This window comes from Nerophis ophidion, linkage group LG03 (genome assembly GCF_033978795.1).
Source record: "Nerophis ophidion isolate RoL-2023_Sa linkage group LG03, RoL_Noph_v1.0, whole genome shotgun sequence".
Lineage (NCBI taxonomy): Eukaryota > Metazoa > Chordata > Actinopteri > Syngnathiformes > Syngnathidae > Nerophis > Nerophis ophidion.
The window spans coordinates 25882980-25902979 of record NC_084613.1 but is presented as its reverse complement, the minus strand read 5'-3'; the positions used below and the strand labels follow the sequence as shown (position 1 = coordinate 25902979).

Below are 20000 nucleotides of genomic sequence, written 5' to 3'. Positions count from 1 at the left end.
GTCCGTTGTGTCCTGAGCAAGACACTTCACGCTTGCTCCTGATGGGTCATAGTTAGGGCCTTGCATGGCAGCTCCCTCCATCAGTGTGTAAATGTGTGTGTGAATGGGTAAATGTGGAAGTAGTGTCAAAGCGCTTTGAGTACCTTGAAGGTAGAAAAGCGCTATACAAGTACAACCCATTTATCATTTAAAAGAAAACAATTGTAAAGAAACAGTGCCATCTAGTGGTCTGATGTATCTAATGCAGACAGGTACCAAAAGTCATCAAAACTTGGCTTGTCAGCTTGTTCAACGCCGCATGTCGTCTTATGCTCACCTCTCAAAGAGGAACCTGACCAGCAGAAGGCAGACAGCATAGGGCAGCACGGCGTAAAGTTGCGAGGCTTTGGCGTAGACGCGACCCTCGTGGTCATCTAGATCTGCCCATGAGACGTTCGCTGGCAGCCACAGACGATCCCACCACAGCCACTCGCTGACTGCGTGCAACATGCTCTTGGGAAACACACACAGGTTCAACAACACAAGTGCTGCAATCATCATCATCATCATGGAGGAGTGTTTGGACTCCTTATCATGTTGGAAAAACGCCAGGCGGCACTTTCTTGAGAGAGGAGATCACAACACATGCTGCTCAGTTGCCAGCTATTTACACAACAATGGTTGTGTGCTGACTGGTGTTCAGTGGATCCTAAATGCATGCAAGCTGCACACTGACTACTCTAATTCAATACCTGTATGTATAGCAACGTTGATACTTTGTAGATGTTGAAATAAATACAAAGTAGATCAGTATATGGTAAACTATCCCTATTTTTTTTAATCATTCTAAATTAGTGTAAAACAATCAGTTTCTAAGCAGAATTGTATTTTGTGGACTCCTATTACAAAAAAATGTCACACATTTTAATTAATGTGAAACGAAAAAAAAAAAAATCAAACTCAGATTAAATTTGAGGCATGTTTTGTATTAAAACTAATTCACAGGAATGAAATTGTTCAATCATTTATATTGAACATAATTTAAACATCATAATAACACACTTGGATTCGATCCCGGTAAGACTGTTTACAGTGGCAACATTGAGGGAACTTTGCCATTAGATTCTTATCAGTGACAGAGCAGGAAGGGGCTGGTAATACGTTTGTGGGTAAAAATGTCAAATGAAGTGCCATGCCATGTATTCATTGACATTTTACACGCGCATATTCACGTAATTTCAGATCTAACTCCCTTGACATTTCTTCTCTATAATAATCCTCCGTTATTCCACCATCTGAAACCTTTTGAAGGGCTTGGACCATTTGAAAACGTATCATACCTTGCCATAAATTTGTTCATGCCTCTATCTGTTTTAGTCAGATGGAATAAAAGCTTAGCAGAAATAGAGATGGAAGAGGCGATGTCTAAAGTCACTTATATCTGAGATTTTCATCAAGACATGTCAAGTCTTTTCGGATACCAATCACACACGTCTGGTGGGCGGCTTCACAATAGTAGCGCTACGCTTCACATCCGTTTTAACCAACAAAACAGCAAATGATCGTCTTACATGACGATCTTGCTATTCTGTTTTATTTCTACCCAAATAAATGTTTTCTGACAGATTGAAATTAAGTTGATTGAAATGGCAGCGGCAATATGAAGGAGGAAGAATGTCTTTGAACAATCTCGTCTTCTTCTTCTCTACCACTGAGACTTGGACTAATACTGCAGACATCTGCCATCTGCAGCCCGCATCAGGTAATTACAGTTCACTGCACAATATTACTATCGCTACGGTATATTCTCTTATAACCTGTGCTGATTGATAGTTAGAAAATTGCCGAATGTTGAATAGGCTGAATATTTTAAATTGTATTAATAGGTAGGTAGAGTAGGTTAAAACATTGTCATTTAGAGATATGAATGCCATTAACTAAACAAGTACAGAATATCAGAAACATTTATTCATGTAAAAAACATATCACCTAACATCTTTGACAATCAAAATATGATCGTAACAATCAAAAATTGTGTTACTAATACGTGAAACTGCTATCTAAACTTGGAAGTGTAGCTCCTCTCCTCTAAATGCAGGTGCTACTAAAGCAGGAATAAACAATTCTGTATTCTTACCAAATACAAACTGACAAGATACTAACACACCACAGGTCTATTTTATTTTAAAATTCTCTTTGAAAACGTGTGTATATCCTTTTTGTGTCGCGCCGTTTCAAAAAGCACAATGTTTAAAAACCTTTCATTAAAGCAAATTAATTATTCGGTTATGGTATTAAAAACGTAAAAAGTATCTGTCTAAGGTAAACATATTAATGACATTTTTTAAAAATCTATCTGCGATTAATTTTGAGTTAAGCATGAACAATGTGATTAATTGCGATTAAACATTTTAATCATTTGCCACTTTTGGAAAATAGATTTGAATCTCAATTAGTCTTTTTTTACCTAATTAAATAAAGTATATTGATTGATTTATTCCTTTTTTAGTGTGCTATTCTTTATTTTGTCCAATAAATGTGTTGTGGGACAACAAAAGTGAGCTGTGTGCCACAAATGGCCGCTGGGCCGCACTTTGGACACCACTAGTCGAAAGTATTGTCCCTTGAGAAGATATACTGCCATGGAGGTTTGAAAACCTCTCTTAATGTTTTCGTACAGGTTTTCTACTAAATTCTCATGACAACTTGCCCTCAGTGCCATCCTATTAACTTCCCTGTCGCTAACGGATCTGAGAGTCAATGCCAAAGGGCAAAAAAGATAAACACATGGAGCAATTTACAGATTATGAAGACAAAGTAAAGTCCTCCTTCTCATGGACTCTGCCCACTGGTGCAGATAAAACATGCGGTTTGTTCAAAACAGGCACCATGACAGCACTTACTGTACTTGCTGTACTCTCCTAGTCATTACAATCTGCTGTTGTTGCACAGAAGATAGAGCTGTTGAGAGCCACGTTTTAAAAACTGAAGGCTATGTTTTCTATAGACAAGTTCCAACAAAAGAAAGGGAAGCCATTGGAGAATGTGTGTGTGTGTTTAAACATCACAACAACTAGGAAAGCTTACCATGAGAACATGTACAAATTGTCAATCTAAAGCCAACATTCCTTTATATTGTGTTTTGTCAAGCAGTGTAAGTGTGTGAGTGTGTGTGTGAGATCGCTCACCTGGGTGGTAAACTGAAGCTCCTGCCCCCCCTTCTTCGTCCGCCTCTTGTGCTCTCGTTCTTGGGAGTTCCTGCAAAGAAGATGTTTACTCACAAGGAGTTTGCATTTTGAAGTGAGCGAGCGGTGCTGTTGTTTGTGCACACTCACCTGTGAGCAGGTATTCCCTTTGGAATGCCCCCCACCCCCACCCCACAAAGGACCCATTCAGTGGCAGGACAGCGGCAGGAAGAGGAGAAGGAGGCGGAGCCTATTGAAGGGGGGGGAAACAGGAGCCTGCACATCAGGGGAGTCAATCGAGAAAAAAAAAAAAAAAAAAGCTGGTCAACAAAGTACAGTGGTTATGTCACCCCCCCCCCCCCCCCCCCCCCCCCCCCAAAGTTAATGTGTTTTATTATCGGTCTGTGTTATGATAGTTCTTTACTAACACTAAACATGCTATTATATCTCACGCCCTCCTTGCCCCGACACATCATGGCGACCCCCCATGGGGCCCTGCCCCACTATTTGAGAAGACCTGCATCAAAGAGGATGTTTGGTCCATTTTGCTAGGGGACAGCACTTTTTCCCGCCCACCTTGAAGTGAGTGTTTATTAAACTGTATGTGTCATGATACATACTGTTACGCTATTGCCTCTCACGCCCCCCTTCCTCCGGCCATTTTACAAACAATCTCTTGCTCACAGTAAGACATTTTGTAGAGGACATGATTTTTTTCACACCCACCCTGTAGAGCATGGGTGTCAAACTCTGGCCCGCGGGCCAAATTTGGCCCGCCGTGTAATTTAATTTGGCCCTTGAGGCAATATCAATATAGCATTAGAGCTGGCCCGCCGGTGTTATACAGCGTCGGTGCTGCATTCACCGCTAATACTCATACTTGCCAACCCTCCTAATTTTCCCGATAGACTCCCGAAGTCATTCTCCCGAATTTCTACCGATTTCCACCTGGACAACTATATTGGGGGCGTGCATTTAAGGCACTGCCTTTAGCGTTCTCTACAACCTGTCGTCACGTCCGCTTTTCCTCCATACTAACAGCGTGTCACAAAATATTTGTGGCTTTTACACACACACACACACACACACACACACACACACACACACACACACACACACACACACACACACACACACACACACACACACACGTGAATGCAAGGCATACTTGGTCAACAGCCATACAGGTCACACTGAGGGTGGCCGTATAAACAACTTTAGCACTGTTACAAATATGCGCCACACTGTGAACCCACACCAAACATGAATGACAAACACATTTCAGGTGAACATCCGCACCGTAACACAACAGAACAAATACCCAGAAACCCTTGCAGCACTAACTCTTCCGGGAAACTTCCAGCAAATTGACCAATAATTAACAATTTATTCATGCATTTTCTCGAGCTACTTCAAGGCTTGAATGTTTGGTTCATTCCTTATTGTTATTTTATTTTCAGATTTATTATTAGCCTGTGGAAAAAATGTGATATTTCCCTCTGAAGATTGCAAATAGAAAAAAAGACATTCAATTTTTATTTAAATTTTATTTGATATGCCATTGATATTCTTTTAATTATTATTATTATTATTATTTGAAACTGGATTTTGCATGTCACTAAAGTTATATAAGCCTTGCTTGTTCAATATTTAATGTAAAACTTGTTTGGGTCCCGATAAAAAGGTTAATTTGTTCAACCTTGGCCCGCAGCTTTGTTCCGTTTAAAATTTTGGCCCACTCTGTATTTGAGTTTGACACCCCTGCTGTAGAGCATGGGTGTCAAACTCTGGCCCGCGGGCCAAAAGTGGCCCGCCGTGTAATTTAATTTGGCCCTTGAGGCAATATCAAATTAACATTACAGCTGGCCCGCCGTTATTACACAGCAGCGGTGCCGCTGTAACACCGCAATTTCTCACACTTGCCAATCCTCCCGAAGTTCAGTGCACCTTCTGAAAATCTCCCAGGGCAAGCATTCTGCCGACTTCCACCCGGACAACAATATTGAGGGCGTACCTGAAAGACACTGCCTTTAGCATTCTCTATAACCTGTCGTCACGTCCGCATTTCCTCCATACAAACAGCGTGCAGGCCCACTCGCATAATATATGCGGCTATTACACACACATAAGTGATAAGTGAATGCAAGCATACTTGGTCAACAGCCATACAGGTCACACTGAGGGTGGCCGTATAAACAACTTAAACACTGTTACAAATATGCGCCTCACTGTGAACTCACACCAAACAAGAATGACAAACACATTTCGGGAGAACATCTGCACTGTAACATAACATAAACATAACATAACTAATACCCAGACACCCTTGCAGCACTAACTCTTTCGGGACGCTACAATATATTTTGATATTTACCTCAGAAGGCTGCAAATAGAAAAGAGGCATTCAATTTGTATTTAAATTTTATTTGATATGCCATTGATATTTTTTAATTATTATTATTGTTATTTGAAACTCAATTTTGCAAGTCACTATAAAGTTACTGTGTATAAGCCTTGCTTGTTCAATGTTCAATGCAAAACTTGTTTGGGTCCCTATTAAAAGGTTAATTTGTTCAACCTTGAACTTTGTTCAGTTTTAAATTTTGGCCCACTCTGTAATTGAGTTTGACACCCCTGCTGTAGAGAATGTTTATCAAACTGTATGTATGAAGATACATGCTACTACTTTATTGCCTCTCACGCCCCCCTGCCTCCTCCAGGTGGGCCTACCTCACATCTAAGAAGCACTGCATTTAATGGGCTTGCAGTTACATTTTTCTAGGGGACTTTTTCACGCCTAGACTAAAGTGAATATGTATCTGCATGTGTCAAGACTTATGCTAATACGCTAGTGCCTCTCACGCCCCCCCCCTGGGGGGCCTGCCCACGCCACTGTTTGAGAAGTACTGCATTAAAAGGGCTGTTGTAAACTTGCCCACAGTTACATTTTCCTGGTAGACAAAGTTTATTTCAGACAACCCTTAAGTCAGGGTTCACCAACCTTTTTGAAACCAAGAGCTACTTCTTGGGTACTGATAAATGCGAAGGGCTACCAGTTTGATACACACTTACATAAATTGCCAGAAATAGCCAATTTGCTCAATTTACCTTTAATAAATAAATCTATATATATATATATAAAAAAAGGGTAATTCTGTTTTTCATTCCGTCGTACATTTTTTTTCCTTTTACGGAAAGTTTTTTGTAGAGAATAAACGATGAAAAAAAAACACTTAATTGAACGGTTTAAAAGAGGAGAAAACACGAAAAAAATGAAAATAAAATTTTGAAACATAGTTTATCTTCAATTTCGACTTTTTAAAATTCAAAATTCAACCGAAAAAAATGAATAGAAAAACAAGCTAATTCGAATCTTTTTGAAAAAAATTTAAAAACAATCTATGGAACATCATTAGTAATTTTTCCTGATTAAGATTCATTTTAAAATTTTGATAACATGTTTTAAATAGGTTATAATCCAATCTGCACTTTGTTATAATATATAACAAATTGGACCAAGCTATATTTCTAACCAACACAAATCCTTATTTCTTCTAGATTTTCCAGAACAACATTTTTTAAATGAATTCAAGACTTTGAAATAACCTTTAAATTTGATTCTACAGATTTTCTAGATTTGCCAGAATAATTTTTAGAATTTTAATAAGTTTGAAAAATATTTCACAAATATTCTTCGTCGAAAAAACAGAAGCTAAAATGAAGAATTAAATTAAAATGTATTTATCATTCTTTATAATAATAATAATAAAAAATACTTGAACATTGATTTAAATTGTCAGAAAAGAAGAGGAAGGAATTTAAATGGTAAAAAGGTATATGTGTTTAAAAATTCTAAAATCACTTTTAAGGTTGTATTTTTTCTCTAAAATTGTCTTTCTGAAAGTTATAAGAAGCAAAGTAAAAAAATAAATGAATTTATTCAAATAAGTGAAGACCAAGTCTTTAAAATATTTTCTTGGATTTTCAAATTCTATTTGGGTTTTGTCTCTCGTAGAATTAAAAATGTCGAGCAAAGCGAGACCAGCTTGCTAGTAAATAATTAATATGTAAAAAAAATAGAGGCAGCTCACTGGTAAGTGCTGCTATTTGAGCTATTTTTAGAACAGGCCAGCGGGCTACTCATCTGGTCCTTTTGGGCTACCTGGTGCCCATGGGCACCGCGTTGGTGACCCCTGCCTTAAGTGAATGTTTATTTATCTGTTAGTTTCAAGATGTATGCTATTGCCTCTCATGACCCCCTCCCCCAGGGGGGCCTACCCTACTATTTAAGAAGAACTGTATCCGCCCGATTGTAGCTGAGATAGGCGCCAGCGTCCCCCGCGACCCCGAAAGGGAATAAGCGGTAGAAAATGGATGGATGGATGGATGGATGTATTAAAGGGGATGTTCGGATCTTGCTCACGCTTACAATTTTCTAGGGGACATCATTTTTTTAACACCCACCCTAAAGTGAATATTCATCTGTATTTGTCAAGATACATGCTATTACGCTATTACCTCTCACGGCCCTTGCCCCCAAATGGGCCTGCCGCAATATTTTAAGCACTGAATGTAATGGGCTGTTTAAAAGTTGCACCGGAAACATTTTTTCATGCCCTGAGGTGAATGTTCATTTAGCTGTATGTGTCAAAATATATGCTATAATGCTATTACCTCTCACGACCCCTCAGGGGGACCGGCCCCACCATTTAAGAAGTACAGAGTTAGTATACAATACAACATACAAAAAAACATAAAACACTTCACTTTGACATTTCAAAGACAAAAAAGAATTGAGGACTTTACCTGCATGGGTAAACCATATTGAGTAATATCATAATAAATAAAAACCAAAATGGCTGCATCGCATAGCATCATTGGGTTACTTGTGTAGTGTATGTTTTACTCCACACCTTAAGGGGGCACAAAAGACTTTCTGTTACATTTAGCTTGTTACTGTAACCCAGGGGTGCAAAGATGTTTTCCACTGAGGGCCACAGACTGAAAAATCAAGGGATGTGGACCATTTTGGTAGTTTTCAACCTAGAAACAAGTACAATATATAAAAAAAAATTCAAAGAAGATGCAATTTCGGTGGAAATTAGCACGCAAGCCAGATAACATCAAGTAACAAAAAATATGAGCAAAATGAGCTGCAAAAGCTAGCATGCGAAAAAGTACTAAGGTAACATGCTAACAATGGCATGCATACAGTTAGCGTCGGTAAAATACCAAAATGCATGACACTAAGGAGTATACCTGCTAAATGATCTTAAAAGATAGCAGGCTAAGATGCTAACTGTAACATGCGTCAAAAACCAAAATATGTTATTCTGAAGTGTGTACCTAAAAAAATATGTTTAAAATGCTAGCATACATCAAGTACCAAAATATGACTTAGGAGTACACTAACAAAGAAAAAAAAACCTAGCATACTAACATTTACATATATTATTTGTCAAGTGACAAAAAATTTGACGCTTAGGTGTATACCTGCAAAATTAGCAAAAAAGCAAGCATGCCAATATTAGAATGCTAATGATTGTGTTAAAGGCTGTTAAAAAAATAGCTAGGGGGCGCACATGGCCACCCGGAAACAAAACAGACATTAGAAATATGTTGTTTTTTTATTATAATTTTGCATGTTTTTTTTTTCATATTTATATCAAAAATCTCTAAAAATAAACATGGGATTTACGATTGAACTAGCTGCGTTTGATATAGCTTTCTCAGTGTGGCTAAAGTGAGCTGCGTTGGTAGGCCAAACAAACGAAAAGCAACAATAAAAATATTTTTGTTCCAGAGTCACTTTCTCTGAACTGTCCATCCTGGTTATGATCATGGCATAAATACTGTATATAAAAGGATAAGGAGGGCCTGGAGGTCTGTGGTCAGACTTCAGGTGTTCTGTATGCAAATATGGAGAGTGGATAGGGAGTGAGGCTCCAGGCACAGACAAGATAATCATCTGGGTCGTCTTTTTCCGCTGCCTCCCACCTCCTCTCATACTGCTGTGTTGCGTTTAAGTTCACTAGGAGAAGGGGGCACTCTGTCCCCCAGCTTTGTGAAGCTAGTAGAATAGCTCGGCTTGGTGGAGCGCTCCTCTGAAGCGGGGACTCTTTGCCGTGAGGGGAGTGTGGAGCACCGGGCATGGCCCCTAGAGCGAGGCCGCTGAGGCGGGGGGCCCTTCAGGGTAAATAGTTCATGTTTGGGCTGCTGTGGAGACTCAGGATGTGGGGAAGATGGTGGTGGGAAAGGATTGGCTGAAGATCCAAGCGGCACCAGCGGGGCGAGAGAGGCCTGCTGCTGGAACCTGGTGAGGCTGCTGGACTGGCTGGGTCTGGGCAGGCCGTAAGACGCCCCAGCTCCTCGGTGGCGTGAAGGCAGGGTGGAACAGCGGGTCTTCGCCCTGGCGCCTGGCTCTCTGGGGGACGCAGCAATGGGCATTGCATCGGATGGTGCCATTTCTGCCAGGGAGCTGCTCAGAGTCTGGAGGAAACTTCTTTTGGACGCAGGATTTGATGGAAGATCTTGATTGTTGCTTGGTGGTGAAATCTCAGCATCTTTCAATGTGTTTGATGACGAGTCTTCATCTGCACGTAAACAAACAACACACAAAGGATACTGTTGACAAAACAAAAAGGCATGTTTTTACTCCCAGGTGTCTGGGCAATTACCAAGGGGGTTTGAGCCTAAATGGAATAATTATACAACCAAATAATTCAGTGTTCGAAACAATAATGAAAATGTTAAACTATAATAATTGTATGTTGATGTAGATAATAAAACATTTGATCATTATTTAAATTTCGTGACCAACATATTTACTAAATGATCGCTTCATACATCTTAAAGTCTTTTTAATCATTACTTCATAAAAGAATGGCATCTCTGTTTTTTTATTATATGGTTTTTAAATGTTCACACAGAATGTTGCTTCCGCTAATTTTGAATTATTTTTGATTGATGGGTTTTTTACTGATTTATTTCTTTTTTTTAAATAAATATACATTCTACAAAAATCTAGTGAATTCAATGTTTTTAATATGTTTCATTACTTATGCGTGAATTCCCTTTTTACTTTTTAAATAAGTTGATTGGCAACACTAAATTGGCCCAAGTGTGTGAATGTGAGTGTGAATGTTGTCTGTCTATCTGAGGTGGCGACTTGTCCAGGGTGTACCCCGCCTACTGCCTGATTGTAGCTGAGATAGGCTCCAGCAACCCCCGCAACCCCAAAAGGGATAAGCGGTAGAAAAATGAATGGATCGATTTACATTTTTTCCTTGTTTAAAGAAAAACGTATGTGTTTTTTTTTTACCGTATAAAAAATAAATATCTTCTTATATCTTTTATTGTTTAAGTGTAATAGATTTTTTCACAGCCACTTTTCTTAGGCTTGTCCTCTATCACCACTGCTTAAAAAAATGTTATTTAAAAAATGTAAAAGTTTCTTTTAATGATCAAGGAAATGTAATGTTTTCATCATATTTTTTTATTATTATTTATGTATGCCTTGGTAAAGTTTTTTTCCCTCCGCTTATCCTCTGTCGCCATTGATAAAAAATCCGTATAAAAATCATTCATTTAAAATTAACTTATTTAATAAATAAAACATTTACAAAATTCAGGTGAATTTAATGTTTTCATTGCAAGAAACATATATGTTTAAATCATAGTAACTCTATATACTACATGATATTAAGCGCTAAATAAGTATAACCCCTTTACCATATATAACATTTGAAAAAGTAAAGTCAATATAAGCCAGATGAGGTGGTTCGGGCATCTGGTCAGGATGCCACCCGAACGCCTCCCTAGGGAGGTGTTTAGGGCACGTCCAGCTGGTAGGAGGCCATGGGGAAGACCCAGGACACGCTGGGAAGACTATGTCTCCCGGCTGGCCTGGGAACGCCTCGGGATCCCCCGGGAAGAGCTAGACGAAGTGGCTGGAGAGAGGGAAGTCTGGGCTTCCCTGCTTAGGCTGCTGCCCCCGCGACCCGACCTCGGATAAGCGGAAGATGATGGATGGATGGATGGATGGCAATATAACTTTTTCATACTTGTTAAAAGCATATGTTTAAGTTTTAAATATTGTATATCATACAAAATGTTAAGTAATTAAATAATTATACCATGACCTATTTATTTACTGCAAGATCACTTCATATAATTAAAGTTAAGTTAACTTAAAGTACCAATGATTGTCACACACACACTAGGTGTGGTGAAAATTTGTCCTCTGCATTTCACCCATCCCCTTGCTCACCCCCCGGGAGGTGAGGGGAGCAGCGGGCAGCAGCAGTGCGACGCCCAGGAATATTTTTTGGTGATTTAACCCCCAATTCCAACCCTTGATGCTGAGTGCCAAGCAGGCAGACTATAAAAATCTTTGGTATGACTCGGACGGGGTTTGATCTCTCAACCTACCGATCTCAGGGCGGACACTCTAACCACTAGGCCACTGAGTAGGTGGCCTTAGTAGTAGTAGGTAATTAATTGTCTTTTTAAATGTTGACTTCATAATAGAGTGGTACCACTGTTTTCAAATGTAAACTTTATGGGTTATCTTACAAACATTACATGTGACAAAGTATTTCATTTGACCGGGTATCATCCTGTGGAATCAAGTACCCAAACAAAGAATCCCGCATGTTGGTGACTCAGTATGGGGCAATGGGGCCAAAGAAAGTTGTGAGGTCCAGCACTTTGACAATGAAAGTGAAAACACTATCAAATTCAAAAAAGAACTGGAAGCAAAGTACAAAAGTGGCATCCAAGTGGCTCTCCCCTCCCATTATTCCTCCTTGCTCATCACCTTTGTTCGCCAATAATTCTTCAATAAAAGGTAAAAGTGATGTTAAATGTTCCTTTATTCATTTCTTTTGTCATTGGTTCACATTGTCTTCAGCATTTAAAATGATAATTTTTCTCTACAAACTGGATTTAGTTTGGATTAACATAATTTCTGGTGCAATAGCCTTGTCAAACAATTATTTGGGCTGGCAAGCTATTTGTACAAGCTGTAGAGCGCGCTAGCGGTAGTGCCATCATTGTACGCCCTTATTATTGTTCATTGGGTGAACACCAGCGTACATTTGAGAGAATAATTACTCCGAAATTCGGGAGTCTCTTGGGAAAATTGGGAGGGTTGGCATTCATATAAAACTCGTGGGCCGCCGTAACATTACATTTTTATAATAAGGTGCAGGCCGCGTGTCTGAGACCCCTGGTTTATACATAGCACAAAGATAAAAAAAACTCTATGCAGTATTATTTCATTATACATTTCAAAAGAGTTATGTTGCTCTTTACTTTGTGAAACGGGTCAAAATGGCTCTTTGAGTGGTTAAGGTTGCCGACCCCTGTCCTAGGATCATTGGGACATGCAAACTCCTCTACCACGATAAGGTGGCAGCTCAGAGAGCAGGGAAAAATGTCCCATTTAGTTCAATGTCTTCCTGGAAATTTGTGAATTTTGGGAAAAGCGGGATTTTCTTTTTGAAAATGATTAAGAGCATGAATTTCCTAAATGAGCTGAATTGGTTGGTGTTGGAATTGTTTAAATTGGTCAAGAAACGTTGCAGTACTTTTTTTTAGCTGAAAAATAATATTACGGAATTTCAGGAAAACTGGGAATTTTTCAAGTTCTTAAACCAACTTTCGTTTTTTTAAGTCCTGACTAAGAAGAATCTTTTGACGGGGTAACGTTTGAAACGGGTAGACAAATGTGAAAGGAGTCATCATGCTAAAAAAGGTTGGGAATAAGGTTAGAAAAAAACTGGAAATCCTGGAAATTAGTTTATTATGGAAAAATGGGTGTTTGAATTTCCAGGATGTGGAATTGTGGAAGTTTAAAAAATTGATAATTAATTTTGATTGGGGAAAATGTCACTAAAAACTGGAACTTCTAGGACAGGGATCGGCAACCCGCGGCTACGGAGCCGCGTGTGGCTTTTTGATCACTCCGATGTGGCTCAGCTGAATACTTGCTGATCCCCACGATTTTTCCGGGAGAAATAACGTCCTCTGATTTTCGCCCGCACAACAATATTGAGGGTGTGCCGTGAAGGCAATTCTTTTGACGTCCTTTACAACATGTCGTCGCGCCCGCTTTCACGCCATGCTTTCTGCGTGCCGCCGGTCACATGTAGCATGCGATTCCTTCTAGCACGTATAACTGACTGCAAGGCATACTTGTTCAACAGCCACACGGGTTACATTGATGGTTGTGATATAAACAACTTTAACACTCTTATTTTTTAGATTTTGATCATGACTTATTAATTGGTATTTTTACATTGGTACTTTAATTTCATTTTAAAATTAACCTAATGACGTACAATCGCATGTGAATTTTATTTCAAGATAATAGAAAGCATTGAGAACCAACATGAAGGAATGGATTAAAGAAGTGTAGGTATGGATCAATGTTCTGATCAATGTAAGCCATGCAGTGGAAGTACAATTTATTTTATTTTGATACTTCGAATGACTTTTGACCTGTCAACGTAAATTGTGCACCGAATGAAAGCGAACTAGCTGCCATCATAGTCGGCTTGATGGTACAAGCTTACGTTGAAACGTGATTTCTCATGTAGTTTCACATCTTACCTAAAAAGCCCAGCTGGATCATCAGAGCGTCCAAATCCACATCATCGTACCCATCTGCTGTCATTTCAGCGGTTTCATTCTCCTCCTCCTTTCTTTCTTTCTTGTTTTCATATTCTCCATCTTCTCGCGCACTTCTTTTTATTTCCTTCTCTTTCTCACCCTCCTCATCTTCCCCCTCGCATCCTCGCTCTTCATCTTCTCCTTCACCGTCGTCTTCAAATGACTTCCCGACCTCCGGATCACCGCCACCGTTCCCGCTGGGTTCCTCCAGAGTAACGTTGACCTCGGCTTCCTTCTCATCGTCCTCCTGGTCCTGCTGAGGTTCTCGCTCCTCCATGGGCGCCTCCACCACGATGTCTAGGTTGGTGGGGACGTGAGGTGCGCTGCAGCGTTTGGACGAGAGCAATTTAGCGTGTGCATCCTGGTCTTGATTGAGCAGAAACTCCATCAGCATCAGGTTCTCTTTCTTTAGCTGCTCCCGCAGCGAGCGTGGCACATCTGGGATCATCCAGGCTACCAACATGCTAAGAAACATGGCCAGGTTCTGAAAAGAGTCAAAAATAAAGACTATAATCCCGTGGTTCTCAAACTTTTTTCCCCAAGTACCAACTCTGAAAACACTTGGCTCTCCAAGTACCACCAAAAGGACCAACAATAAACTACAGTAGCGTAGTAGGTCAAAATATTCATTAAAAATAGTAAAATTATTATACCTGTATAGCCCTTTTCTACCTTAAAGGCACTCACAGGGCTTTGATACTATTTCCACATTCACACACTGATGGCAGAGGCTTTTAAAAAAAACAAATAATAATAATATTTTGGCCACTGTAACAATACAAACAGTTTGAACAGTAACACAGTGTTTGATTATTGAATTGATTCTTTGGCGTACCACTAGATGGAGCATGCGTAGCAAAAGTGGTACACGTACCAAAGTTTGCTAAAAACAATTCAATCTGGGGTGATGTGTGACGTCTAATTCCTCAAAAAGGAGCCTCATCTCTAATTATTAACTATAATCAAATGTTTTGCGCATGATATTCTGACAAAAAAATCTTATCAGTGTGAACATTTTGGGGAATTTCAAATTACGCAAGTAATGAATTTGTCAATCATTTAATTAAGATTTTATTTTTGGTGTGGAACTTGGGAAATTGTTAGTTTTAATGTCCAGGATGAGTGGAATGTGTTGATGTTGGAATGGTTTAAACAGGTTGTAAATGGGGTGATTGTGTAACCCCGCCCGCCCACCACAATGAGGGGGGTGGGGGGTGGGGGGGACAGGGGGTTGGGGTTGGTGGTAGCGGCGGTGTATAATGAAGCCCGGAAGAGTTAGGGATGCATGGGATTCTGGGTTTTTGTTCTGCTGTGTTTATGTTGTGTTACGGTGCGGATGTTCTCCTAAAATGTTTTTGTCATTCTTAATGTGGGTTCACAGTGTGGCGCATATTTATAACAATGTGAAAGTTGTTTAAACGGGCACTCTGTGTGATATGTATGGCTATTGAACAAGTATGCCTTGCAGTAACTTACGGGTGTCTACAGAGGCCACACACAACATGTGACTGAGGTGGCAAGCCGTTAGCACAGGATGTAAAGTGCGCTAAAGGCTATGCCATCACAGCACGCCCTCATTATTGATTTTAGGGTGAAAATTAAAAAAAACATCCAAGAGAATAGTTGCTTTGAAATTCGGGAGTCCCCCGGAAAAATTGGGAGGGATGGCAAGTGTGATGCTGTCAAGCCATATCATATAAAACTCGCGGGCCGCACTAACATTACATTTTCATATTAAGATGCAGGCCACGCGTCTGAGACTCCTGGTTTATACAAAGCACAAAGCAAAAAAAACAACCTTTGTATGCAGTGTTATTTCATTTTAAAATTTCAAACAAGTTTTGTGGCTCCCATTGTTTTCTTTATTTTGTAAAACGGGTCAAAATGGCTCTTTGAGTGGTAAAGGTTGCCGACCCCTGTTCTAGGAAATCCAGGATTTTTTAAATAATTGCTGAAAGGAAGCACACAATTGTCCCGTTTGTTTCAATGTGAATTCCATGAACATTTGGGAGTTCCGGGAAAAGAAGGAATTTTTTAGAAAATGGCAAAAAAAAAAAAATTCTGAATGAGTTTGTGTTGGAATTTTTCAAAACGTTTGACAAATGTTGAAGTAGAAACATTTTTAATTCAGTAATGGTATTAAGGAATTCCTGGACTTTCGGGAAAACGGGAATTTTTCCAGTTCAAAAAACAACAAGAATAAGAGGAATGTTTCACAGTGGAGCGGTTGTAGTGGGTTGAAAAATGTGGGAGGAGTAGTCGACAGAAAAAAAGGTGAAAATAGGGTTTGGAAAACAGGGAATTGTAGGAATTCCTGGAATTTCTATGAACTTGTAAAAATGATAGTTTGACTGTCCAAGATGAGTGGAATATGTTTGAAGGTGGAATGGTTTGAATAGGTTTAAAAATGTGGAAATGGTAGAAGTTTGAAAAATGGCCAATTCATTTTGAATGGTAAAAATGTCCCGAAAAACTGTGAATTCGGGGAAATCTGAGAATTTTTGGAATTTGTCAAGGGAAAGCTCGCGATTCCCGAATAGGCTGAACAGTTGGAATCGGATGAAAAATGTGGAAGGTAGATAGATTGTGCCAAAATCTAGAGAAGAAGAAGAATAAATAGATTAATTTTAGTGTAGAAAATATAATAATATTATAATATTGCAACGTTTTCATATTTGCCCACATGACTTTGTACATGGCACACTATTGGCTGATGGTTGACCAATCACAGAGAACTGTGTTTTCTGTCCTGGCAGCTGATTGGCTCAGTCACGTTGAGCTTCCTCTTTGCCTCAGTTGCGCATATTTTTGTGGGAACGCATATTAAAGCCCATCGTCGTCGTCCAAACGTTCTGCGCCTTCAAAGGCTTGCAGCACAGAACCCAAGCCCCAGAAAAAGGGGAGCCTCCTCGTTGCTATGTTTTAATAAAAAAAGTAAGATGGCTACCAGCTTCGAGCTGATAGACTTAAATGGCAGTCAGTACAAGATTGATAAGTCTTCTGTTCGCTACATCAAGAAGGAAGCAGAGCATTTGGAAGAATACAACAGTGTCCATTGCCAACAACTCTCCATAACTTTGTCCTCATTCAAAAGAAGACACGGGTGACTCCGCCATCATCATCATGTAACTATTTATTTTGCGTCATCAATTGTGACATGTTAGGATTACAAAGTGCAGAAAGCCTTAATAAGTGTGTGTAAAAGGGTTAATAACAGTGTGGGGACACAATTGAACCAGAATGGTACCTGAGGATCAATATCAGTACACAAAACACCATTCTTCAGTATTTTTATTTGCGTTAATAAATATTGTTCCCTTGATCACTCCCCGGGAAGTGAGGGGAGCACCCGCGCCCGGGAATCATTTATGGTGATTTAATCCCCAATTCCAACCCTTAATGCTGATTGCCAAGCAGGGAGGTAATGGGTCCCATTTTTTTATAGTCTTTGGTATGACTCGGGCGGGGTTTGAACTCACAACCTACCGATCTCAGGGCGGACACTCTAACCACTAGGCCACTGAGTAGGTTAAATGCAAATATAAATGGAATACAATGATTTATATTCAGACAACATATTTGATGTTCAAACTGATAAACATTTAGTTTTTTTGCAAATAATCATTAACTTTAGAACACATGACAAAGAAGTTGGGAAAGGTGGCAATAAATACTGAGAAAGTTGAGGAATGCTCATCAAACACTTCCCAAAAAATGCCTAGTCTTTCACAAGAAAGGATGGGGTGAGGTACACCCTTTTTTTCCACAACTGCGTGAGAAAATAGTCAAACAGTTTAAGAACAAAGTTTCTCAAAGTGCAATTGCAAGAAATGTAGGGATTTCAACATCTACGGTCCATAATATCATCAAAAGGTTCAGAGAAGCTGGAGGAATCACTCCACGTAAGCGGCATGGCCAGAAACCAACATTGAATTACCGTGACCTTCGATCCCTCAGAGGGCACTGTATATAAAAAAGGAAATCAATCTCTAAAGGATATCACCACATGGGCTCAGGAACACTTCAGAAAACCACTGTCACTAAATACAGTTGGTCGCTACATCTGTAAGTTCAAGTTAAAGCACTACTATGCAAAACGAAAGCCATTTATTAACAACATCCAGAAACGCCGCCAGCTTCTCTGGGCCCGAGATCATTTAAGATGGACTGATGCAAAGTGGAAAAGTGTTCTGTGGTCTGACAAGTCCACATTTCAAATTGTTTTTGGATATATTCGACATCGTGTCATCCGGACCAAAGGCGAAGCGAACCATCCAGACTGTTATCGACGCAAAGTTCAAAAGCCAGCATCTGTGATGATATGGGGGTGCATTAGTGCCCAAGGCACGGGTAACCGACACATCCGTGAAGTCACCATTAATGCAGAAAGGTACAAACTGGTTTTGGAACAACATGTGCTGCCATCTAAGCGCCGTCTTTTTCATGGACGCTCCTGCTTATTTCAGCAAGACAATGCCAAGCAACATTCAGCACGTGTTACAACAGCGTGGCTTTGTAAAAAAAAGAGTGCGGGTACTTTCCTGGCCCGCCTGCAGTCCAGACCTGTCTCCCATCGAAAATGTGTGGCGCATTATGAAGCGTAAAATACGACAGCGGAGACCACGGACTGTTGAACGACTGAAGCGCTAAATAAAACAAGAATTGGAAAGAATTCCACTTTCAAAGCTTCAACAATTAGTTTCCTCAGTTCCCAAACGTTTATTGAGTGTTGTTAAAAGAAAAGGTGATGTAACACAGTGGTGAACATGCCCTTTCCCGACTACTTTGGCACGTGTTGCAGCCATGAAATTCTAAGTTAACTATGATTTGCATAAAAAAATAAAGTTTATGAGTTTGAACATCAAATATCTTGTCTTTGTAGTGCATTCAATTGAATATGGGTTGAAAAGGATTTGCAAATCATCGTATTCCGTTTATATTTACATCTAACACAATTCCCCAACTCATATGGAAATGGGGTTTGTAAAAAAAATAATTAAATACAATGAGAAGGTGTTTCATTGTTTGTGCTATGGCACCGTCTTTTGGACGAGTTTGCTCATTACAGGTGCTGCAGTGTCCTTCCATTTGGTGCTTTCAACTGGAAGTGCCGTTCTGACTTCTAGCTGTCCGTAGCATTTCTACTCGTATGGATTTTTCATTCATCACTCCAAGTAACATTGCTAACTTTTACAGTATAACTAAAACTGTTTATACTTACTAAACCGTCCCATGTGTGGTGTCTGTAAGAGGGTTTTCATGCATAATTGTACGTGCTATCGTAATGTAATGAGGCTAGGGTCATTAACATGACCCTACTAACTAATGATACTAACACACACACACTTTTACAAGTGTGTGTGTGTTAGTATCATTAACTTTCAAAGGCAATGTTTTTGTATTGTTTCAGTTTAACAAATCTCTCAGTAAATTCACCAAAACATAATCGTGGAGTTATTGAGTTTGTTTAGCTAATTGGGGAGCTAGTTTCCACAGCAAGTGGGTCCATGACGATGACATCTGTTTTGTTTGATCAGCCGTTTTAAAGACACGGTTTGGAAACAATGAAGGTGTATGTAAAGAAACATTTACAAGATATTTCTGTGTAAATAACTTATTTCACAACGTGTATATCTGCGGCTTATAGTCCGGTGCGGCTAATATAAAAACTTTTTTTTTTTTATTTATACACCGGTGCGCTCTACAGTCCGTAAAATACGGTACTATGCAAGCAAGTAATTTTCTGCAATTAATCAAAATTAAAAAGTGATTAACCCAATTTTAATAATCCTTTGACAGCATTACTTTTTATATAAAGGCTCCAATCTAATTATGACAAACAGATTTCTTCTGCAGATGCATGACCTTACCTGGAAGAATATCACAAAGGCCAATTTTGCTGCCAGGACAGACCAGTACTGTTTGGAGAAGGTGTAGGCGTCTGGCGCCCATGGGGGGTCTCTGTAGTCTTTGTACCTAATGAACAGAAAGCAGAGGCATCACATGGGTCATAGAATGGCCTCACAGTTATTGCCATGACAACAGAAGATAAGGGTTTAGGTGGGCCAGCAATGCTTAAAAGAGTCCATCCCACCTGCACAGGGACACGCCGGTGATGAGCGTGGTGTTGGGGGCAGTGCCCGGCGGAAAATTGTTGACATT

General features: G+C 39.6%; 2 protein-coding genes across 4 annotated transcripts in view; both read right to left on the bottom strand.

Moving 5' to 3' along the window:
* LOC133549395 (ceramide synthase 2-like) overlaps positions 1–3375 on the bottom strand; it is a 15227-nt gene extending 11852 nt beyond the window's left edge. Inside the window, exons 1-3 of the mRNA XM_061894769.1 lie at positions 3315–3375; positions 3168–3237; positions 317–492 (exon numbers count right to left, since the gene is read on the bottom strand). Coding sequence (XP_061750753.1) covers positions 317–489 — 173 coding nt within the window. The 5' untranslated portion in view covers positions 490–492; positions 3168–3237; positions 3315–3375. The remainder of the gene's footprint in view (positions 1–316; positions 493–3167; positions 3238–3314) is intronic.
* A 5403-nt stretch (positions 3376–8778) lies between these two features.
* ano2a (anoctamin 2a) overlaps positions 8779–20000 on the bottom strand; it is a 62807-nt gene continuing 51585 nt past the window's right edge. For all 3 annotated transcript variants that reach the window (XM_061894768.1, XM_061894766.1, XM_061894767.1), the window contains 4 exons: positions 19933–20000; positions 19709–19814; positions 13779–14322; positions 8779–9757 (listed from right to left, as the gene is read on the bottom strand). The exon at positions 19933–20000 is cut by the window's right edge and continues 111 nt beyond it. In XM_061894768.1, coding sequence (XP_061750752.1) covers positions 9168–9757; positions 13779–14322; positions 19709–19814; positions 19933–20000 — 1308 coding nt within the window. In that variant the 3' untranslated portion in view covers positions 8779–9167. The remainder of the gene's footprint in view (positions 9758–13778; positions 14323–19708; positions 19815–19932) is intronic.